This window comes from Cryptomeria japonica, chromosome 5, assembly GCF_030272615.1.
Source record: "Cryptomeria japonica chromosome 5, Sugi_1.0, whole genome shotgun sequence".
In the NCBI taxonomy this organism is placed as follows: Eukaryota; Viridiplantae; Streptophyta; class Pinopsida; order Cupressales; family Cupressaceae; genus Cryptomeria; species Cryptomeria japonica.
In genome coordinates, this window is record NC_081409.1 from 36,709,263 (window position 1) to 36,731,749 (window position 22,487).

General features: G+C 39.0%; 1 protein-coding gene across 1 annotated transcript in view; it reads right to left on the reverse strand.

Moving 5' to 3' along the window:
* The window catches only part of LOC131057398 (uncharacterized), a 55,653-nt gene extending 36,900 nt beyond the window's left edge, over positions 1-18,753 (reverse strand). The window contains exon 1 of the mRNA XM_057991570.2: positions 18,400-18,753. Coding sequence (XP_057847553.2) covers positions 18,400-18,504 — 105 coding nt within the window. The 5' untranslated portion in view covers positions 18,505-18,753. The remainder of the gene's footprint in view (positions 1-18,399) is intronic.
* Positions 18,754-22,487: the final 3,734 nt, after the last annotated feature.

Below are 22,487 nucleotides of genomic sequence, written 5' to 3' on the forward strand. Positions count from 1 at the left end.
AAATTTTCTAACACAGATCTCTGCAAACTCACCGGTGCCACCTATGATGGTAGATCGATGAGAGTTGATGACATTAAGGATATTGATGTAAAATTTGCAGTGATGGTGATTGGCTACAAAGTCTATCAGTCAAACCAACTGAACTCTGTCTCTAAAACCGCCATTCTCATTGCATATCAAATGGTGAAGGAGGATGCACATTATGATCTGTGCAGTGTAATGCTGAAGGAACTGATGACTATCTCCGGAAAATAAAGCAAGATAAGAAGAATACTTTCCGGTATGGTTCTTTTATCATATGTTTGTCATTCTATTTTCTGAATATGGTTCCCGGCTATGGGAAGATTCAATGGACTTTTGATAGAGCGATTGCTACACAAATTGCACAAATACTAGACCAGCAAGGTGATAAGCAACAGAAGGCTAATCTGTGGGCATTTTTCAAAACTTTTCAAGAAGAAATGAAGAACAGGGTTAGAATTTCGAAAGAAATTGTAGAAAAATATAAGGATACAATTTGATTTATGGTTAATAAAGATGAATGTATGATGGAGGCAGTCCAGCCTAGAATAGTCTAGATCATGTTGATGGGATATGAAGTGGATGAGGCCACATTGGATGCTTATGCACAACATTTACTGAAAGCTCCAGTTGATGAGAAAGAAGAAAAATTTGGCACTGCTCAAGAGAAGGGACTAAAAGTCCATCAAGAACAAGTTGCACCCGCTATCCAGAAGAAAATGACAAGGGTTGCAGTGGAACAACTAATCAATGAAGGGCATGACAGGGCAAAGGTAGAGCAAAAGGTCAAATTCCTTGAGGCCAGGAGGAAGGAAGAACAAAAGCAGAAGAGGAAGGAGGAGAGAGAGGCGAAGAAGGCAGCTCAAACCACACCCAATGTTGTACCGGTTGCCACTGATCCACCAACTCAACTAGAAGCACCATCCGGCAAGCTTGCAAGTTCTAAGCCTAAGGAACCAGTTAAGAGAAAACAGAAACCAGCTAGACAGTACATGACTGTTTCTTCAGAGGAGACGGAATCAAAAGAAGAAATCCGGCAAGCTCCAAAGAACAAAGGTGTTTTTGCTAGAGCTGTGAGAGAAAAGAAGGAACCAGAGAAGGAGCCTCCCCATAAGACTCCTAAAATCACAATTGTACATAAAAGGAAGCCTAAGGCTGATGAGCAATCTCACTCGGAAGCAAAAAGGATACCCGATAAGCAAAAGAAATTAGATGCTCGGGAAATCATTGATCAAATTATTAATGATGGTAATTTGGATAACATTTTTACATTCTATGATGATTTTGATGATAAAGACAAGAAGCAGCTAGAGGAAGCAATTGTTTTATATCTTGATTCTTTTAGTAGGACTTTGATTGAGTTAGAGAAGATTTTGCCTAAGGAGTTGTATGATAAACTAGAGGTTAGAAACTTACATGAGAACTTGGACCGGCAAATAAAAGAAACAGAATTGGTTAATCTTTGTCCATCAATAACTCCACCTGAGATTGTTGATTTGATTAATAAGACCAATTCAACAGAATTCAATCCCAAACACCGGATTAATAACCTGATGCTAGAGAAATTTGAAGAAATCTGGAAGGAGACTGTTCACATATGGGTCAAAATTCTTTTGAGTCTTGGTTATGAGTTAAGTCCCAGTTTTTTTCAGTCACAGAACATTCAATTACCTAAGGACAAAGAACCGGAAAAGAAGGATGAGCAGCATGTGGATATTGATCCACCGGTTACTAAAGAGTCAAATTTTGATACTGAGGATACACAAAAACCTCCGAAAAACACATGTACAGGATGTTGAGGCACATGTTGTAAAGGATAAAGGTACAAAAGATAAAGTTTCAGAAGAGGCACCAAAACAGAGTGAGGCACCAAGCGGCGAAGCCACCGGTGCACATGAAGTGAAGACTTATGAGGATAAGACACCGGTAGACACAGGCAAAATGACAGGGTCAGATTTCCCTTCCAATTTGGCAATTGACACATCACTGTCAAAAGCTAAACGGAAATTACCGGAATTTACTATTAGTTTTGACAAACCTTATCATTTAATGTCACCGACAGCAAAGGTTTTGGCCACTGCAGCACTTCAGGCTCAGGCTACCTAGGAGTTGGCACAGGAAGAGTCTAAGGACAAGGAGCTGATATAAAATACTTTTGAAGTTTTGAACCGGCTTGTACCGGAATTCCAGGCAAAGGAGAGCTCAGGCTCATCCGGTAAATTGCAAGAAATAATTGAATACATTCCTAAACAATACAATTCTTTGGTTAAGCTTTCTGTAACTGAGGCCAAGGATAAATTTGTTGAAGCAAGGAAGCAGACGTTTTTGCATATGATTGCATCTGAGAAAGCTAAACTTCAAACATGTTTACAGTCCATTGATGCAGCCTTAGCAGAAGGAGGTAAGGTATATAAGACTTGTCTAGATTTTTCAAGGCTTACTGCTTCTATAGACAAGCAAATTTTGGATTGCAAGGGCCAGCTGCTACAGATTTCAAATTCTTATAATCCGGCAGCAAATTTAACAAATTCTTTAGAAGGTCTAGTTTCGGCAGTTATGGATCAGATTTTGAGGTTAGAAAAGGAAAGGGACAGCATAATAAGGCGAGCAACAAAGCTCCGGAATTTCATTGGTCCCCGGCTTGATAACCTGCTATGTCATAAAACAGAATGTATATCTAATATGCAGCAGGAGGATCCCACTGAATCCCAGGCAATTGAGTATTATGCTAGTCTCTTGACTGGATTTTACTCCATTTTTTATTCTCTTAAGCAGGGATGGGATACTTATTTTTCATTTTTGAAGACTTTGTATGCTGACATTTTGAAACATGTATAGGAACCGGTATGTATATATATGTGCACAGCATTTTTGGTGGATACCTGCTTTGTCATTGATGTCAAAGGGGGAGGAATACAATGAAAAAGGAATGTATATCACAGGGGGAGTGTACGGATGTATATAATTGCATGGATGTACAGGTTAGGGGGAGCAGACTCAGAGGTTATATCATTTTTCACATGAGTGTTGCCATCAATGGCAAAGGGGGAAATTGTTGGCAATTGACACTCATCCAGTAGTCACCTTCTGAGGTAAATTGCATTTTGGGTTGTCATTGACAGCAACTCATCTTCAGGTGTTGATATTTTTCATCCGGAATCATTGCTTTATCATTTTGTATAGATTGGGCAAACCGGTATACACACTTCGCTTTACACTTGTTAACCGGTTAGTCTTGGTACCGGTAACATATATTTGGGACCCGATTAAGGTATTTTGGGACCCGGTAATATCTTTGAAGGAATTTCAGGTAGTGTGTGGGCCGACATCGGATGTGATCATCGGGATAGAGCATATTATGCTTCGTGATCCGGCAAACGATAGATTTATTTTCATTATGAGACCAACATATTGAACAAGTTATAAGGGTATTGAAGGGAGATTGTTTAGCGATGGAATCATTATGAGGAGATAATGGTTAAGATGCGATTTGTGGTGCGAATGAGTCAGAGATTGATGGTATGCGAATTGGTCAGCGAGTGTTAGCTTTTGTGCGCAGTTACACGTGCACAATCCTAACCGGTAGAGCAGAACTAAGCAACAGTATAACCAGTTCAGTGAAGGTTGTCAGAGCTTAAACTGGAACTTATCCAGCATGGTCAGATGCACTATTTAAGTTCAATTCTGTTTGTAATCATTGTGTAATGTTGTGTAAGTCAATGAGACTTCCGTTTGAACAGTGAGCTCTAGGCTCAGCCTGTACCCTTTATGTAATATTTGTATACCTTGATCGAGTATATAGATATTGTGGGTATCAGCCCCAACATGGTTTTTCCATTTGCAGGGTTTTCCACGTAAAAATATTGGTGTTATGGTATTGTTGATTCATGTGTTGATTTGTTTATGCACTTTAATTTTATATTTTGTTAACCGGTTGTTCAGCAATAAGTTCAGAAATTCATTTACCGGTAGAACACTGATTCGCCCCCCCCCCCCCCTCTCTCAGTGTTCTTGGATTCCAACAGAAATTACAAGATTCATATATAAAAAAAGTCGTTTGGAATAGCAGTGACTGATCTATAAGAGGGTTGCAAGACCAGCTGCCACCTCAAAGGCTTCAAGGAAAGTCTTCAAATAAATCGTAGGAAGAGGAAAGCAGCTTTGGGTTTGAAATTATAAAACTTTTGGTTTGCGTTTTATGCCAACCAACCAATAAAGGGGGTCTTGAATTTTGGCATCATAGTCACCCAGCTCTCCTCCCAAATAAGTCACACCACCCTCATAAGGGGAATTGCAGATGGATAATGGTAATCGCAGCTTTGATCATACCTGCTAGGCCCTCAACCACCTCAGCGCTGCAGCTTGTTGACTTAGGATATTCATCCAAGGGTAGTTACAACAACAACACCAAATAAAAGAGGACGTGGGACCTTAAGAGCAACTGCAGCAATAGAAGGGGAGACTTGGGTGATTCAAATCATAACCAGATTTTTCCTTTGTTATTTAATCCATATTTCACAGACTCAGACTCAGACTCAGACTCAGAGAGTACTCGGCAAGCCCAAAATTTGCGACTCAGCAAAAACTCAACATATACTCGGCAAGGACTCGACGAAAACTCAGCAACTTAGAAAGTACTAAAACTTAAAATTTCTTTAAAAAAAAAACTTTTGCAAAATTCAATTGCAAAATGTATTAAATTAAAAATTGGCATCTCAAAAGAGAAAATGCACAGTTTTATAGCAAAAACAATGAGTGAAAACACATTTTAACCAGCATTTTACCCGTCTAGACATTTTCACCCATGTTTTTCTTGTGTCTATAAAAGTTCACAAGTTAAACTTGTAAAAACTCAGAGAGCAAAAAAAAATAGAGAGTACGCGGCAACTCGAGAGGACTCACAGAGTTTGCAAACTATGATTTAATCTTATTGAAATAATATTAAAACAATATTTTTACTACAAGTTTGTGAATGGTCTAATAAAAATAATTCAATTAGTATCTATTCAATAAAATATTGAAAAAGAAAAATCAGGCTTTGGAAAACAATCTATTTTTTTTGGTAATTGTCGGGAAATTTGTACAAGGAATATTTCAAAAAGAAATCATATTCCTCCCACAGAAGGTCACATATCCCTGAGCTCACTTCACATTGGGCTTTTACAGATAGGTAGGTGCCTTCTTACTTCAAATGTTCTAAAAGATGGTAGCAAAAGCACTTTGAACAAAACCCATTCAATGTTAGCAGAGAAGCTCTTACAAGGATAATTCTTACTAACTGTCGTATAAGTCCAAGTAGATGAAATTCCCTTTTGGGATCCTTTTATAGAAGCCATCACTAATTTTGTTTAATGATTCTAGTTTGTGTTCAGGATAGAAACAAACTTCTTAACATATACTCTAAAAAATGTGTCATGAACATAGTTTAAAATCTCTTCAAGAGCCAGTACACCCCAGCAAGTCAGTAGTCACAAAGTAACTCACCCAAAAACTCACAAGTTATGGCAAGTCCAAGCAGAAAACTCACCTGCCAGTGATAAAAACAGCCTACAATAGAAACACTAAAAAATCTTCCTTTTTGTCATTTTTTCCTTTATGTTTTCGTGCCTTTGACTCTTTGACAACTTTCTATCGATCTTTAGGTGATTTCAACTAATTCCAAGCGAATGTGGACCAAATCAATGAATTTATTGATTGGACATAGCACACCAAGAATGGTTTCAGGATCCAACTACTTATATCATTATTCAACGACTTCAACAGGATGCGTCAGCAAGTTGGCACTAGACCGAGTGAAAACTGCATATTGAGATTCAGATGCACTACTAACAAAGGCAAATCCTGGTGTGGATGGGAGGAAGATAGTTAGGCCCCAGAAAGCCTATGGACCCTATAGCCACTCAATCTTATCCAAGAGGTATGTAACTCTTTGTTTTGCTATTCTGATTTTGTTTTTTTATTTTTACATTTCATTCTTCTTGCATTCAAGCATTTTGGGGTCTTCTTATTTCACTAACTATATATATATATATATATATAAGAGCTAGGGTTTACATTGTTTAATTTTTTCCTTTTTCCTTTTTGCAAAAATTTATATTTTCTAACTTTGCAGATAGAGATCTAGTATCCACAAGTAATCAAAGTAGTGCAAGGCTAGGGACCCGTTTAGAGGCACTGGACACCAAGAGTAATTAACTACAGATTGAGGATAAGAGAAGGCATATAAATCACCTCAAAAATATCACTATGGATGAATCCTGTAATATCTTAGGAAAATAATTTAGGGCAAATTATTTTTCTGATTTAAATATAATACGAAATCCTTGCAAAAACCCAAAAGTTTCTATAAGATTTGGCTATGGGGATAGCCACTCAAGATCTAGAGGCCTAATGGAAAGCACAATGAAATGAGAAGATCAATATAAGATGAATAAATTTTATTCTTATCAACGAATGCAAACAGAATGTACATACAAATTCAAGATTACAAAGAGAACCCCTTGATTATATAGACGAAGGTGAGACATAGTATAGCATAAGATTATCACAAGTGTCTTAATCTTATGATATGAGACATAAAGTGATAAGTATCTCATGTGCACCCCAAGTCAACTTAATTAGACTACTGTAAATAGGACCTAGGAGGTAAACTAGTTAGGTAATAGCCCTATTCACACCAACACCCCCCTTAAGTGCAACTTAGGGAAAATGAGAAAACATGCAATGATGGGTCCCACTACTAGGCTATGTTAGGTACCCATGTACAAATGCAATCTCTCATAAATTGAAAAAAAAAGAGAGAGAAAAACCAATGGGAAAAAACTCCTCCCCAAAAGAGAGAAAATACAAAATACTCTCAAAGAAGAATGAGAAGGACCAAACCCCATGTGAGGAAAAAGTCTCCCCCCTTAAAGAGAGAAAAAGAGAGACCATGCAGCCCCCCCTCAATGTAGAATCTATTGTACCAATGGTAGATGTTGGAAACTGAATATAATCTTATGCACGATTAACACATGATGACAATGTTATATGCATAAGATGTTGGAAGCTGAATATAATTGTGCCTCCTTTCTGTCAAAGGAGACACAAGATGACAGCAAGGAGGCACGATTTGACAAAGGAAGAAAAGGCACAGCCAATGTTTGAAGCTGTGGTCAATCTGAATGCAGGGCAAAGGAAAATCTGTCAAGCACTTAAAGACATGATGGCAATGTTGATGCAAGTCATCCACGGGATAAAGCTCTTAGAATGCCAAAATAACCTACTAGAAGAAGTGCATCAGGGGTTAACCAAAGCATTGGTTCTTTTCCCAATCCCTTCCAACCCAAATTCCTTCACAGAAGCAAAGATCCACCAAAAGAAGAGGCAACTAAGTTTATAAAATATTTTTCATTCCTTCATATTGAATGCAAAGCTTTTGAGCCAAAAGTTCAGAGTGATCTATCATTTGCTGGATTCTACAACATTAAACTCCAAAATGGTCCTCAAACCGAAAAGAAACCACTTCAGTATTAGAAAAACACGCGAGATCTATTGATGAATATATAGAGGAATAGAAAAGAGTTGAGAGAGAAAGAGCCAAAGCCAACAACTCAAAAGATTGTTATGGGGATCAAGAGGACTCATTACTATAATTGTTGATACTGCGAAGAAGAATCCACCCTATGACACCTCTTTTGCGCCAACACGAGAAAAATTCCCCTATCACAAAAAAGGAAGATGAAAGTAGAAACGAACTCCAAAGAAAGAAACTTTGCATCTCATGTAAAGAAAAATCCACCCTATGACACCTCCTTTGAGCCAACAAGAGAAAAATTCCCCTATCACCAAAAAGGAAGATGGAAGTAGAAATAAACTCCAATGATATAAACTTTGCTTCTCATATAAAGAACCTTGGGAGCGCAGTCACATATACAAATTCACTTCGTGGAGGTAATCTTGAGGTGGCTCTTTTAGCACCATTACTATAGATTTGCTATATTTTCGAATAATAAAATTTTGTGCTGATGCTTCCAAAAAGATCTAGTGGTACTAAATTGATTGTAAGTTGAAATCACATTGATAATAAGATTCATCAGTTATTGTGGACAGTTGTGTTGATTGCACAATTTAAGAATTTTTGATTCATTTTCGCATATTATTTTGCATTATTGAGGATAATATCTGTCAAAGTAGATCAGATTTTGAAAATTAGATTTCACATAATATTCCTATCGGGGATATTAAAGGTGAAAATGATAGAAAACTAGAAGTAGATGGTGAAGTGGGGACCAACACATTGAGTTGGTTTGGCACATCATAAAGAGAGCTAGGATATGAAGCCTATGCAACGGGGCTAATGTCAGAGGCTATACCTGCAGGTTTCCTTGGGAGAAGAGTACACCAAAAGTGTTTGGCGTAGCAGTGAAGACCAGCAAGGAGGGCAAGTCGCCGAGAAGCAAGAAATCCCACTTCATGCAACAGAGAAGACAATAATAATCCCTATAGATGGAGAGCACAGAAGAAGGGTCATGATATAGCAATAACCAGAGCCTTTGATGAAGAGATTTGCATTGATCATAAAATCACCAATTTATAGAGCAAGATCCATGGAAGTGAGGAGGCCGAGGGAGATGTTAAGTGTGGGGACAAGATTTAAGGGCAGCATCCCAAAAGACTTGATGAAGGAAGTCATACATGGAGTTGATGGTGGGAATAGGTAGGGAGTAGAAATCCATCAAGAGAAGGGAGAGACAAGTTGAATACTCAAGGATACAGTTATCAACAAAATGGATAGTGGGATGTCTAGTGATAAGGGGCATGGTGAGAGGGGCTGGATGTAAGGAGTAAGAATTAGCAAGAAGGGTGAAGGACATTGTGGCATGATCAGCAAGTGGATGCTGAGAAGATATAAGGAAACCGCAGATGCGGGGCATGAGGGACCTGCAAGTGAGAACTGTTGACGTGTTTTTTATGACAGCGTCGAACACTGAATAAAGTTGCCTAACGGTCACTTCACTCTCTCTTGATCAAAGTACGATTGCATGCTGATATAGTAGAAGAATCAGACAACCGACTCCAAGGTTCCTTTTATGCTGCGGATGTGACTCAGTTGGCTGATGTGATTGCTGGTAATCCAAGGGGCCTTACGTATGTTGAAGAAATCTATGCAAGCTCGAGAATTTATCGACGGATGATTTGCAATGAAGCTCTAAGTTTTAGATTTTCGGACTATGAAATATGCAGAAAGTAAATGGGAATAGGGTAGAGGGAAGCTAAACTAAAGGTAATCTAATCCTAGGAACAAGGAGACGGGATAACTTGTGCAAAATCCAACCGCGCTTCGCTTCGCCAGCAAAGCACAACTTACACGAAGGCGGTGCAATCTTCAGGGGGAGTGCTAAAGATTTTCGAATTGTCAAAAGAAACCATCAGATAGAACAATCTCTCCTAACAATCGAAGTTAGACATACACTTATAACGAGGCTCAGACTAACTTTGCACGGTATGCAACAATCAGCTACACACCAAAAGTATGAGCAGGGACTTGGCAACAAGCGATCCTATCAAATCCAGTTCATCTAATTGCATGAAAACAAATCTAATCTATGAAGAGAACGAGACCATGCAAGTTATGAAACAACACAAGAACACACCAACAATTGAACAATGTATTAAGTGTTTGCTTCAAAAACTCCAAGCAACAATCTCTGACTACAGTCTCCCCTCCTTTACAAATGAGGGAGTCACCTTCTTATATAGGCCTCAAGCTCAGATTACATGCAAAACCCTAATTAGGGTTTGCCCAAAAGATTCCCCACACATGATGCAACAAGGTGGGAATCTGCATTAACTAACCCATTATGCCCATTTACAATAAATTTAAAAGGGCCTAAAATAGCGCCCATGATGATGATCATGCCCGGAATATAACTGACGTCGTCATAAATACCCATCATCCTTCAAGCGACGGTGACATGCAAAAAGAATCCGTCATAAAACCATTATGAGGGGACGACATGCAAAAAGATTCCCTTATCCTGCGGTGGCATGCGTTGACCGGTCCCGTGCTTAGTCACTTGTTCCCTTCAGCCATAAATACGCCATCATGGTTCAGTCAAAAGACTCTCGTCTAAAAACGGACGGCCGTTATCTCGCTCATTAATGGCATAAGTAATGAACCTACCGACGACGGCCTCCAATTCTCCAATGGAGACACTTGGCACATTCTCGATGTTGAATTCCATCAAGGCAATCTCCTCTTCACTTCTGGAAAAGAAACTTTCCCAATCTATCATGGCTTCTTGTGTTTTCTTCATCATACCGGAGAATGAAGAAACATTTGCAAAATGTTCCTTGGGAAACGAACCGACGAAGAAGAAATCATGCAACTGGGATTTCAAAGAATTCACTGTTATTCCCCCGTCGCTAAGTTTTCTTGAAAATAAAGCTTCCATGGCACTGAGGATTTCTTCCTATATCCCTCTGATGGATTCCTTCAAGGTGACGGAATCAATGCTGAATTTATCAAGGGTGTTTTTCCCTGAACAGATGGCGTAGAACCATCGGGGAAAGTCGTAGGCTTCATTTTCCTGGATTACCTTCCCGTCTACCAGTGTTTGCCTTGGAGTCCTCATCAGAGCCCTAAGTCGGGAAATGGTTAAGTCTTGGTAGACATCAACGTCTTCCCATAGTCCTTCCGCTGTTTCCAATCTACTTAGAAGGGCCACGAACCTTGAATGGAGCTGAGCTAGATCTTCTACAAATCTCCCTGCTTCAGTATAAACATCATCTATCCATTCTCGGGAATTTTGTGCCATTTCCTTTGTAAGTTCCGCATCATCAATTACTTCCTTAGGAAGGAAGGGAGGGGGAGTGGCTGAAGGACCTGCTTCCCTGAGGGGCTTCTTGAAACTCCTGACATACTCGCATAGAAGTTCGTTTTCCTCCTTCAGCCGCTTGCACTTTGCTTTCGCTTTCAACAATTTCTCCTTCATGGCAAAGGAGGAATCGTCGAAATCTCCCATTACTTGACCGGTGGAAGCATGGCCAAGATCCACCTGTCTGATGACGTAATCCTCCTGCCTGATCTCACTCCTATCCCTATCCACAGCAGGTTCAGCAATGTGCAAGGTTCGGGCTCCGGATTCTTCCCTGACTACCTTGGAAAACTTCCGGGGGGCCTTCCTTTCAGGTGGCTGATCCATCCTTTTCAATAATTCTTCTAATTCCTGAGCAGGATTGGGCTCCCCTCTTGCTTCATTTCCCAATCTGCCTACCAACCAATCCGGCGCAGGGATGGAATGGCTATACTCCCCTGCATGCACCTGCTCTTGAGATTCCTCTTCCATTTCGCCAGGGATAGTCTCTACGAAATTATCCTGGCGAACCTCTTCCAGGTGCGGGGAAACCTCTTGCCTTTGACTCTTCGGCTGATGACGGCCCTGTGAAGCATTGATGCTAAGTATATCAGGTGCTGGAACATTTCCTGGAAGTGGGCCTGCGGGATGTGGGAACATTTCTACTTCTTGTACGCTTGCGGAGCTGACTGGTGAATGTTCCCTTCCTGTCCTCATCCTCTTTTGTGGAGGCTCCTCCTGCTGAACGTCCTTCGTGTTTGCTATCCTTGGCCTCTTTGGGGCACTTTTTCCCTTGTCTATCCAGGCCTCTCTTCCTGCCTGACCCTGTGAAGAGTCCTCAGTTGCCTCGCTGTGAGAATCCAGATTTCCCATTAGCTGATATGTCAGAGGAACATGGTTTTCAACCAACTTTCTCGTCTGCCTGTCAATCCAGTGCTTAGTGAATTTTAGCACTGGCCTAGCCAAAGTGTTCAAATCATCTACCTCCGGCTCCGACCAATCTGGCAACAGGATAGGTTGATCTTTAATCCTCTCGAATTCGAGTTGCATCAAATCTGAGTCTTCCTTTACCTAGTCGGGCACCTGATGGATCTCACTTATTCTGATGATGTTGAGGGGCAGTCTGGAGTGCATTCTTCTCTGGACCCCAAAGTCGTCCTCGGCGCCGGCCCAGTAATCCTCCAAGTGAAATCTATGTATGAATTTGACACCGGCAACTTTCCTGATTTGGCTGTAGGGATCATATTGGGCCCTGGAAGTGTAGAATGATAGTCGGTAGAATGCCAACTCGCCTGCTGCACTTTCAGCGGCCTCCAATCCTGGGCATATCTCCATGAAATCCCCCAAGACAACTGGAAATTCAATAGACTGCTTCTTCTTCTTCTTCTGCAGCTGGTCGTAGGCAGTCAACTGCCTCATGAGCTCGAGCAATATAAGCTTATTTGACTGATATCTAGGCAATTTGTAAGATTGGAAGGAGAAACCCTGTGTCCTGATGTAGGTGAACTTGGGGAACTGCAGGAACACGGCACCATATTTCTGGACCAAAGCACTTGCTTGCGGAGACAACCTCATGTGCAGCTTATTTTGCATAAGTCGTGTCAGGTACATGGTGAAGGTGTCATTCGCCAACTTGTAGGAATTCACGTTGTGGAGATGTAGCTGAGGATAACATTCATGCACTTTTAGCTGAGCTGGCCCGCAGCCCATGATTCCTCTTGCTGGTAGCCCATCGAATCCACCCCTTCGTGCTAGCATATAGAACAGATAGGAACTCATGAAGGACTGAGACCTTTTCTCCTGCAAGTTCTTCAGTTGTTTGTGCAAGTAATGGCTGATCAATCTGGCCCAGTCGATCAATGTATTAGAATTCATGATCTCGCCAATGTAGAAGAACATCCAAGGCTCGAAGTTTACCGTGTGCGAGCATCCCATTACTCTGCTCAACATTTTTATCATGTCCACATACTCCTGCTTGAACTCGAAGATCGTGAGAGTCTTGGGCATCTTGGAAACGTGCACTCTAGGTTTCAGCAACCATTGCTTGTTGATCAAATCAGCGCACCTGGTGGGGCCTGCTTCATAGACTGCTTGGGCTCCACTGCTGGTCCTATATGTCATGGAGTAATGTGAAGGGATTCCGAAGGCTTCACCAATCGCCTCTGGAGTCAATGTTGCCAGTAACTTGCCGTCTGGCGTTGAGATCGTCTTCCGCTCCAAATTGTAACGCGCTGCACATTCCAAGACTAGATCTGGGCATTGAATGGCGGGAGGAAAGCCAGCTGCTGCAACTATTCCGCTTCTCACAATCTTGACAGCTGTTGGAGATGGATTGTGTCCTGCAGTTCCGAACATTCTTATCTTGAATGCAGCCCAGTTGAACGTGCCGAAATTGGTATCACTGATCTCTTCCCATCTCGAATTCAACCGAGAATGGGGAAGAAAACCCTTCGTCTCTGCTTTAATCATTGCTTGCCTGGAAATGTTAGCTGTCCTGCTAGGTTCTGCCATCCTAGGAATATTTCAAAATGATGAAATAGAGACTAAGTATAGAAAACTTTTCACTTCACTACTCTTTCTTTCTTGGATCTCGCACGTGAAAAATGAAGTGTTATTTCCAACTTATATACAATTCCCAAGAGGTACCGAATAAGTAACTACATTTATGGTGCGTCATACTTTCTTTAATTATGATGACATGCGAGGTGGTTTCCCATGCATGTGAGTTCGAATCTAGAACCTTCCTTAAAAGCTCCCAGTCATGCGTCATATTTTGGAAGATTCCTCCCGCTAACTCGTTGATTCTATTCTTTCCAATTTTGGAGGGAGACTGTAGGATCTCTCTCGTGATTTGCTCAATTCCACTCCGACTTGTCATCTCGTGCCATCGAAGGAACTTTCCCAGCTTTTCTCCATATCCCTATTTTTTAGGGATCTTCCTAAATTTTAGGAGTCAGGTTCATTGGATGAGGAATTTCGTCCTGATTCGGAATCTATAAAAATTTCCATATTTGGCCAAGATTTGATGTCTAAAAATAGCAAAATTGAAAATTCGCCCGAGGGGAATTTTTGTTTTTTTAAACCTTCCTTGACTCCTTGGATTCCGTGCCTTAGGCAAAATTTCAAATTTTCTGCTTGGGTGAAATTTTACCACGCCAAGGATTCATGAATTTTCTTTCTGTGAATGGCTTCTTGGATTCAGCGCCCCCGCCTATGCCCGGGCACATTTTGGCCTTGTCCATGGAATGATGGAAAATTGCACTTGTGAAAGCTTTCTTGGTTTTAGCGCCCCAGGCCTGACCTGGGCGCATTTTTGCCATGTCCAAGGAATGATGGAAAATTGCACTTGTGAAAGCTTTCTTGGTTTTAGCGCCCCATGCTTGACCTGGGCGCATTTTTGTTATGTCCAAGGAGAGGAGGAAAATTGTGGTTGTGAAAGCATTCTTGGTTTTAGCGCCCTTGCCCATACTTGGGCGCATTTTGGAGATGTCCATGGATAGGTGGATTTTTCCACTATTTCAGGCTCTTCATCAGGATATATATATGAAATATAACATTTAAGTATAAGAAACTTTAAGTTATATTTCATATATACTTTTAGGATGTTTGAGAGTGGTTTCAGATCCATAGGAATCATAATGCAAATTCTAGATTTTGGAAGATCTTCCAAATTTCCAGACTTAGTCAAATTTCAGGCCATTTTCGGATCAGGATGACATTGGTGGATTGATGTGAATTTCTGGACTTGGATGATCATGCTTGCTTTCCTCTTCTGGAATAGGAGATCCAAACTTAGCCAAATTTTGACCACTGTCTGTACTGAGATGCCACTTTGGGATTTTGAAGGTGGATTTTCCAGACTTAGAACAATTTTGTGCCTTCCACTTCAGGGATGATTCTCATACTTAGCCATTTTAGACCCCTGCCTGTCTGCTTTCAACTTTCCAGATTTAGAAGTGATTGTGCATGTTGATTCTTCGCTGTCTGCTGGCCTGATCCTACCACAAATAGACTTTCCCGAAATAGAAACTTTCCAAAATGTCAGAGTTAGAGCCTAAAACAGGACGCAGGAATGACTTACTATAAATAGAAACTTACTAAAAATAGAAATTACTAAAAATAGTAAGTTTGATTTTTGGCGAAATGGCGACATTCTGGGACTCGGAAAAATCCCTAAAAAATAGGGACTTTCTAAAAATAGAAAGTAACTCCGTTTGGGCTCAAATTTTGCTGGGAGGCCCCCTGAAGGGTCCCGACTCCATTCGTATGTTCAGTTTTTCAAAAACCCTAACAGGGACCCCTAAAATCTAGGACAGAAGGCAAAACCCTAGAAAAAGGACAAAACAGGCCCTAGACCTCACAAAATTTGCTGGACAAAGAAGCAGATTAACCCCAACTGACTCCCAAACACCTGCAACGCGGAGAGATTGAAGAGATTGCCGCTAACACACACGAAAACGAAAGCCAAATGACCAAAAGGGCCAAAAAGCAAAGGGGGGCCCCTATCTGGGATGGGGTGATGTGTGATTAGGTCACAACAAGAACATAATCCATGACACTCACAGCAACACCATGGGAAAAGTAGATGAATCTATCAAAATAAAGGAAGCGAGGAAGTCCATTGAGAATGTGGAGGATCTGAAGATTCCCTTAATCGAAGAAGATGTCTCCCATAGGCCATGAGAGCAGTATTCTCATCAACAGAAATTCTCTGTAAACCACCTCCTCGAGATTCATCTCATGAAAACATAGCTCATCCTTTGCAAGATAATGAATGGGTGTCTAGAGGGTCCCAGTATGGTCATTAAAGTTGCCCAAAAGAATGATATTGCCAGCTGTGGAGCATTTGGTGATCTCTAGATAGAGGTCCAGGTAAGAGTTCCCATCAGTGTGAATGACAAAAGAAGATGAAGCATGAGGGAAGTAACAATCTGCAATGAAGACATCCCAAATGGGAATAGGTCCTTTATGAATCTGGAGCCACATGTAACTGGAGTAGACATCAGAAGCAACCAGTAAAACTCTTGGTCTGAGGTTTTTCCATATGAAGCAAGCCACCCCTCCAAAACCACAAACACCACCAGACCTGCAAATCTCACAATGAAAGGCCATGATCCATTAATAAAAAAGCAGCTTCGGTATCTAGGATCCCCCATAAGCAAAAGGAATTAGTTACGTAGAAGATGTCTTGAATGTCTTAAGATGTTGGGAACGGTTGCGCATTCAGCCAATTGCAGCACCCATACTAGCCTTGCATTCAACCCAAGGTTGCACCCATAACTTCTTGGGAAAGATTGCTGATTTGTGTGATGTCTGAAAATGCTATTTGAAGTATGGTATAATTCAATTTAGGAAATAAGTGTGGTATCAAAGCCACAGCATTTTAAGGTGTTATCTCCCCACCTTTTGTCAAAGCGAGCATGCAGTCTAGTGATTATCTAAGCTGTATGACTTGTGGCTGAGCTACAAAGAGATTTCAAACTTCTTTTTAGACTCCTCATTTTCTGTGCAATTGTTTTCTGTTCATTTTTAGTTTCAAGATTTAGGAAAATAACAGTCACATCGGCGCCACAATAATTTAAAATGTTAGCTTACCCCCTTTTGTCAAAGTTAGCATCGAATCCTCTATTAAATATCTAGGCTGTGTGACTTGTGGCCAAGCGACCAAGAGATTTCAAACTTCTTTTTAAACTTCTCATTTTCTGCTGCAATTCTTTTCTGTTCATTATTTGCTTCCAGAATTAGGAAAATAAAAGTGGCAAGAGAGCCGCGATATTTTAAGCTATTGTCTACCCCCCTCTTGTCAAAGTTAGCATCCAGTCCTCTATTAGTTATCTAAGCTGTGTGACTTGAGGCCGTGCTACAAAACCTTGATTCGTTAGAAATGGATTCTCAGATACTATAGGTCTTATATCTACCCAAATTTATGCTCTAGAGGATTTATTATCATGATCTTAGTCCAGGAAATGGAATTTTTTTAATTTTCATTAATTAATTAATTACTCAATCATAATACGGTTCTACTCAATGCCTTCATGATTATTGAATGTTATACTAAAGTGCTGATTATTGGAGGAATCACTCAATTTGGTTTTCTACTTTTTTTTTTTTTTGATTGGTAATGGACCGAAGCCAATAAGGTGTACATACCCTACCTCCTTGTGGGATTTGAACTTGTGACATCTCTTTTAAGAGCACAAATTCTCCACCACTAGGCCAACTCAAATTGTACAATTTGGTTTTCTACTCTTGATTGTAATTGAGTTATCTATTTAAAGAGCCCGCATCTACTTTCTTATCATTCATCCTGACGATGTACCACAATGGATGGTTTGAAACGTCAATTTTTCAAACATTTTGCATGTGATTTCTTGGAAAGTTTTATTTTTTTAACACGATAGCTTGATGTGTATAAGTTTAAAAGGGTATTTGTGTACGCGGCCCTCAGTTGCTGAACAGGGCAGGAATTTATGAAGTCTTTGTTTCCAATTTTCAATCTAGAAATCAGACTCAATCTCAAATTAAGTCAGACTACCCAGCTTACCATTAGATTTTTCTGATAAAACACTTGAAGGTATTGGAAATACTCTTGAGAAATTTAGATCAATTTCCTTGCTTCTGATGCACAGATCAATAGACTTGGAGAATTTATCATTAAACGTAATGATTGTCGAAAATTTGTCCACCAAAATACATACACTTTAATATAACTTTGCAGACCAATTTGGTTCAAAGAATGATAACAATTTTCATCTTCGTTATCATATATTTTAAATCTTTGGGACTTTAACTTAGAATTACTAATTCGTAAAAACAACCGTCAAAAACAAATAAACACATAACCTTATGCAGTCTTACCGGCCAAACCTAACCTAAAAATGTTAAGTCATTTCTCCTCAGTTTTACTAATTTTATCATTTCAATAATACATTTAACCTTTTTACTTTCTTTTCAGGGAACTTCATATCATGCACTTGTAAAAATTTAACGGATAAAAATTAAGAGAAACTTGACAGAATTAACAGAAACTACCGAGAATGACTTAACCACAAGGCCAGAGTTGAATAAATTTATGTGTAACAATTCGTCGACGTCGTCATATTTGGTAGCACCTGTCTGAAACTAGGTCTCTATAAAGCTTTATCTAAACTCGTCAATTTGAATCGAATATTTGGATTTTGAGAATTTCCTCTGTCAGTGCAGAAGCGGCCACAAACGTGAATGTTGGTTACATGTTTGAAATTTCCCTTTGAAGCAATTGTGAAAAGAAACATGAAGTGTTTTTGGATCAGAACTTTGAAAATGTTTGGATGAAGAACTAAGCATAGCTCAAAAGGAAAAAATGGTATCTTCAACTCTTCCTATTTTAGATAGACAAAAGAAAATAGGTATTGAAAGAACCTAAGTTAGTGCCCACATACAATCAAACCAGATTGAAAAGAGGGAAAAATACAGAGGAGAAAAGAAACTTCGAATAAAAGTATAAAAGGGAGAGCAATAGGAGGAAGTGAACTGATGACCTATGTTTGATTGTGTGTACCTTGAGTTCCAGTGCAGAAGATTCTCGGAGGGCATTGATGGCATCCAAATCCGCTTGTTCTTTCTCAGTGGTTGGTGTGCTGCCTGCTTCCATCCATAGTGCCATTTTATATTGAGTTTCTGTTACAAACGAGTACAAATGTCTGTGAAACTTGAAGAGTGAATCCCATCAAATAATTTAAGCAACTGCAAGAGAGATGGTTGGCGTTTGAGCAAGTGAGCACAAAATGTTCTCCATCTGGGAACTGATTTGTTGTTGGACTCACAATTTAGGTTTCGTTTACAGTGATTATAGTCCCCCCTTTGAGCAGAAATATTGTTTTGCCTTTTATAGGCGGATTTGTTACTTGGGATTTTGATGAAAAGATTACATTAAAATCATTAGTATAATAGGGGAAAGGATCTAGTAGTTGTGCACCCTAACTTCGCGCTTCTCAAAATCTTATTTGGAAATTTCAAATCACTCTGATTTTTTTACAGCAGCTTACTTGGCAAGTCCCCTGCTTATAACTAAGGTTTCAAGGTCACATCATCAAATATGATGCCACATCAGCATGCTTTTTGCCAAGGTGTCCAAAACAGCGCAAAAAAAAAGTGAGACCAATAGGCGTGCAAAAGAGACCCCAATAGTTGTGCAGCTGATGTGGCATCACCTGATTGGTTACTTTTTACAATATTAGTACATTTATTAACAACTATTGGTACATTTCCTAACAACTGTTGGTATATTTCCTAACAAAAATCGATATTTTTTGTTTCAAACAATAGGTTTTATTTGTTCAATTTTTGGAACAAAAGGTATCAACAGCCCTCACAACAATTGGTACATGGTCAACTACTGGGTCCTTTCCCCTATTTATGGTCATGATCGTGGGAAAAAAAATTGGTGGTATGGGAACATGTCTCGAGTAAATTTAGGAAAGTTAGGAAATGATAGAGATATATAGTTGAAAAAAGGAAATGGCGATACAAAACAATCAAGATAGTTTTATAAGAAATTAGTAGGGTAGTCAAAGCTAGTCAAAGTTATCAATTTAACAAAAATATTAAAAAGTATTACAATTATGCAACAAGGTAAGAGCACAATCTTGGAAGGAAAATTTTATTTCCATCAAATACCATATTGGAGTAGCCATTGAAGGACTCAAAGGAAGGAGAATGTTATTCTTATTGGCTAGGAATTTGTGTTAGTAAGGATGCTAGGTGAAAGGATATTTGAAAATTTGAGAAGGGAATGAAATTTTTTTTTAAAAATTGTAAGTGTCGTGCTCTGTGAAGTGTACCTGTACCTGCAAACACAATGCGCTCAATAAATCGTTACAAGCAATGGTTAGTGAATTATATCAAAGAAAGACAAAACCATAGCTAAGCGATCTATCACCTCCTAGTAAATGCGAGTATGAATTTTGCTCTTAGATCTTGGTATGCAAACTCCAGTGACTTGACTACACTTAAATGGAGGATTTAAATGATGAAGATGCATGATCTAGCAATGATAGCATGATTAAGCTACATGATTTCATGATAATTCTAGAAAATAAGCTAGAATGAAGATGCAATTAAGCTAAGATTGAACATGATAACAATGCTTGAATGATAAACTAGAAGCTAGATGCAAAAATGATATGAATTGGGACCCTTTGTGCTCCAAAATGAGGTCTATTTATAGGATTTCCCAAGGCTAGGGGTGAGGTGGCAGGAATCAACAGTCAAGATTGATTTGAAGATATCAATGGTTAAATTGAAGGAGGTTGGCGAAGAGGTTAGATTAAAGGGAACATCTGTCATCTTTATGGTGACAAGTGTCAAGAGGCTTCTAGAAGAGGTGGGATGAAAGGGAACACTTAGTGACAAGTGTCACAAAGCCTTGCTCATGAGAGGGCAAAGTGTTCAAGGAAAGGGGACGTGGTGGTTAGGATGGAATGGGTTAGGTTTAGGAGTGGTAGAAGTTTGGAGAATTTGAATTAAAAATTCAAATAATAGGAAAAGGCTAATTAATTTCAACAACTCATAATTGATTTGTTTAATTAATTAAATGAATTTAGAATAAATGAATTTGATGGGGGGAATTAATTAATTTGAATTAATTAATTAAAGGGGATTATTGAAATGAACTTATTAAATAAATCCTTAGATTTATTAATAAGTAGATGAAAGGGGGAATTTAATCAAATTGTTGATGAATTCAATTAAATTGGGGATGGAGATTAATTAAATAATTGCTTATTCAATTAATCATCTTCAGACCATTTTTAGGTGTATACATTTTGCCCCTCTTTGAAGCGAGGTGTGATGACGCGTTGATTCAAAGAATAATCTCATTTTGATGATGATATTGATTTTATAGGATGCCCCAACTCTTGATTGCTAAATTATGGTATAATGATGCCCCCTCGGGAGATGAATTGAGATTTGCGAGATTGATGTCCCGATTAGAATTGATTTGATTTTTGCAACTGTGTTTTGATGAAAATGTGAGTTCTTCTACTAGCTTGATTGCTTAGATTGGTAAGATTGATAAATCTTGATTGATTAGATTGATAAGATCGAAATTCAGTCTGGTTTCAGGAAGGATTCATCCTGTATAAGACAACGATGATCAAAGCGTCTGGTTTCAGGAAGGATTCATCTTGTATAAGACATGATCAGAACATCTGGTTTCAGGAAAGATACATCACGTATAAGACATAAATCAAAATCGATTAGGTTTGATTGATTGATTTGATTTGATAAGGTTGATTAGATAAAGAACTAACAGTTTGTTGATATCAAGTTGCTGAAATTTTTGGATATGTTGATGTTGATTCTGTTGAGAGAGATAGCATAAGATTTGGGCTAGGTCGATAATATCATGAGAGAGATGAGTCATCATTCTGATTGTGTATACACTTGTGATGATACCTTGTTGATTCCTGTGATATATTTAACCTTGGATAAAAGGAGCATGTAGGATCCCATGCAAGAATGAAATGCAAGCTAAATGAAAATGAAAATGCAAAGCTTCGACCAAACCAGTCACTGGATTATTGCATTTTGTCATTGTTGAGTTTTTGAAATGTGGGAAGTGAGTGCAAACATCAATGGTATAATTAAACCATGATGACCTGAGCACTGCTTTCCTGGATTTTGATATAGCAAGTTAGCACAAGCATCGAGGTATAATTGAACTGAGATGACCCGAGTGTTGTTTGCGTTAAACAGGCAATATTAATCATTTCAATACGCAAATCGGAAATGTCTCCAATGATACTCTTATGATCATGTCCTGAGACAAATTTGCACATATTAATGATTAATTTTCAGACAACAGACAAGAAAAATATCATGTTCCTTCCTTGTTCCTCTAGTCAAAGACATCCTAGAGTCACTCAGAAATCATGATAGCGAAAATCAATATAGAAAAGTTAAACAATCATGTTACAATCATTATCCAAAAAATATCATCTATGCGTTTAGGCTAATTTTGTGATAGTTTGATGGTTGATAATTTGATCTCGTGTTCAATGTTGGATGTGTCTCAGTTTTCGCTTGATAAGAGTTATCTAACTGTTTGTTCTACCTGTTTGATTAAGCTCAGAATTGATCCAAAGTTTTGCCCCCAGCTAAGTGCAGGATTTTTGCCCCAAGCCTAGAAACAAATTCGTTATGATATATCCAATGATCCAAACCATGGCAAGAAGCCACCTGGGATGCCTGTGTATGTACAAAAGCTTTATGATGATCAACGCTGATGGAGGATGAATGGATGCAAGCGAAAAAAAATGCATGAACTAATAGATGGAAGAGCTAGCGGAAAGATAGCACCTGTTTGCCAGGTTTTCACCATCTGTTTTTATTGCAATTTTTCTGATATTTGATTTTATTTTTATTTTATTTATTTTTCTGCTTTTTCACTATTTTTTATTTTACTTATTTTTTCACTATTTTTTATTTTATTTATTTTTTCACTGTTTTTTATTTTTTAGACATAGAACTTTTTCAGATGCATGTTATTGATGGGTTCTTCAAGTTGATCTTCGTCATGTGTTGATAGCTGATATGCTCCTGACCCAAATATTGTTGTAACCACAAATGGACCTAACCAGTTTG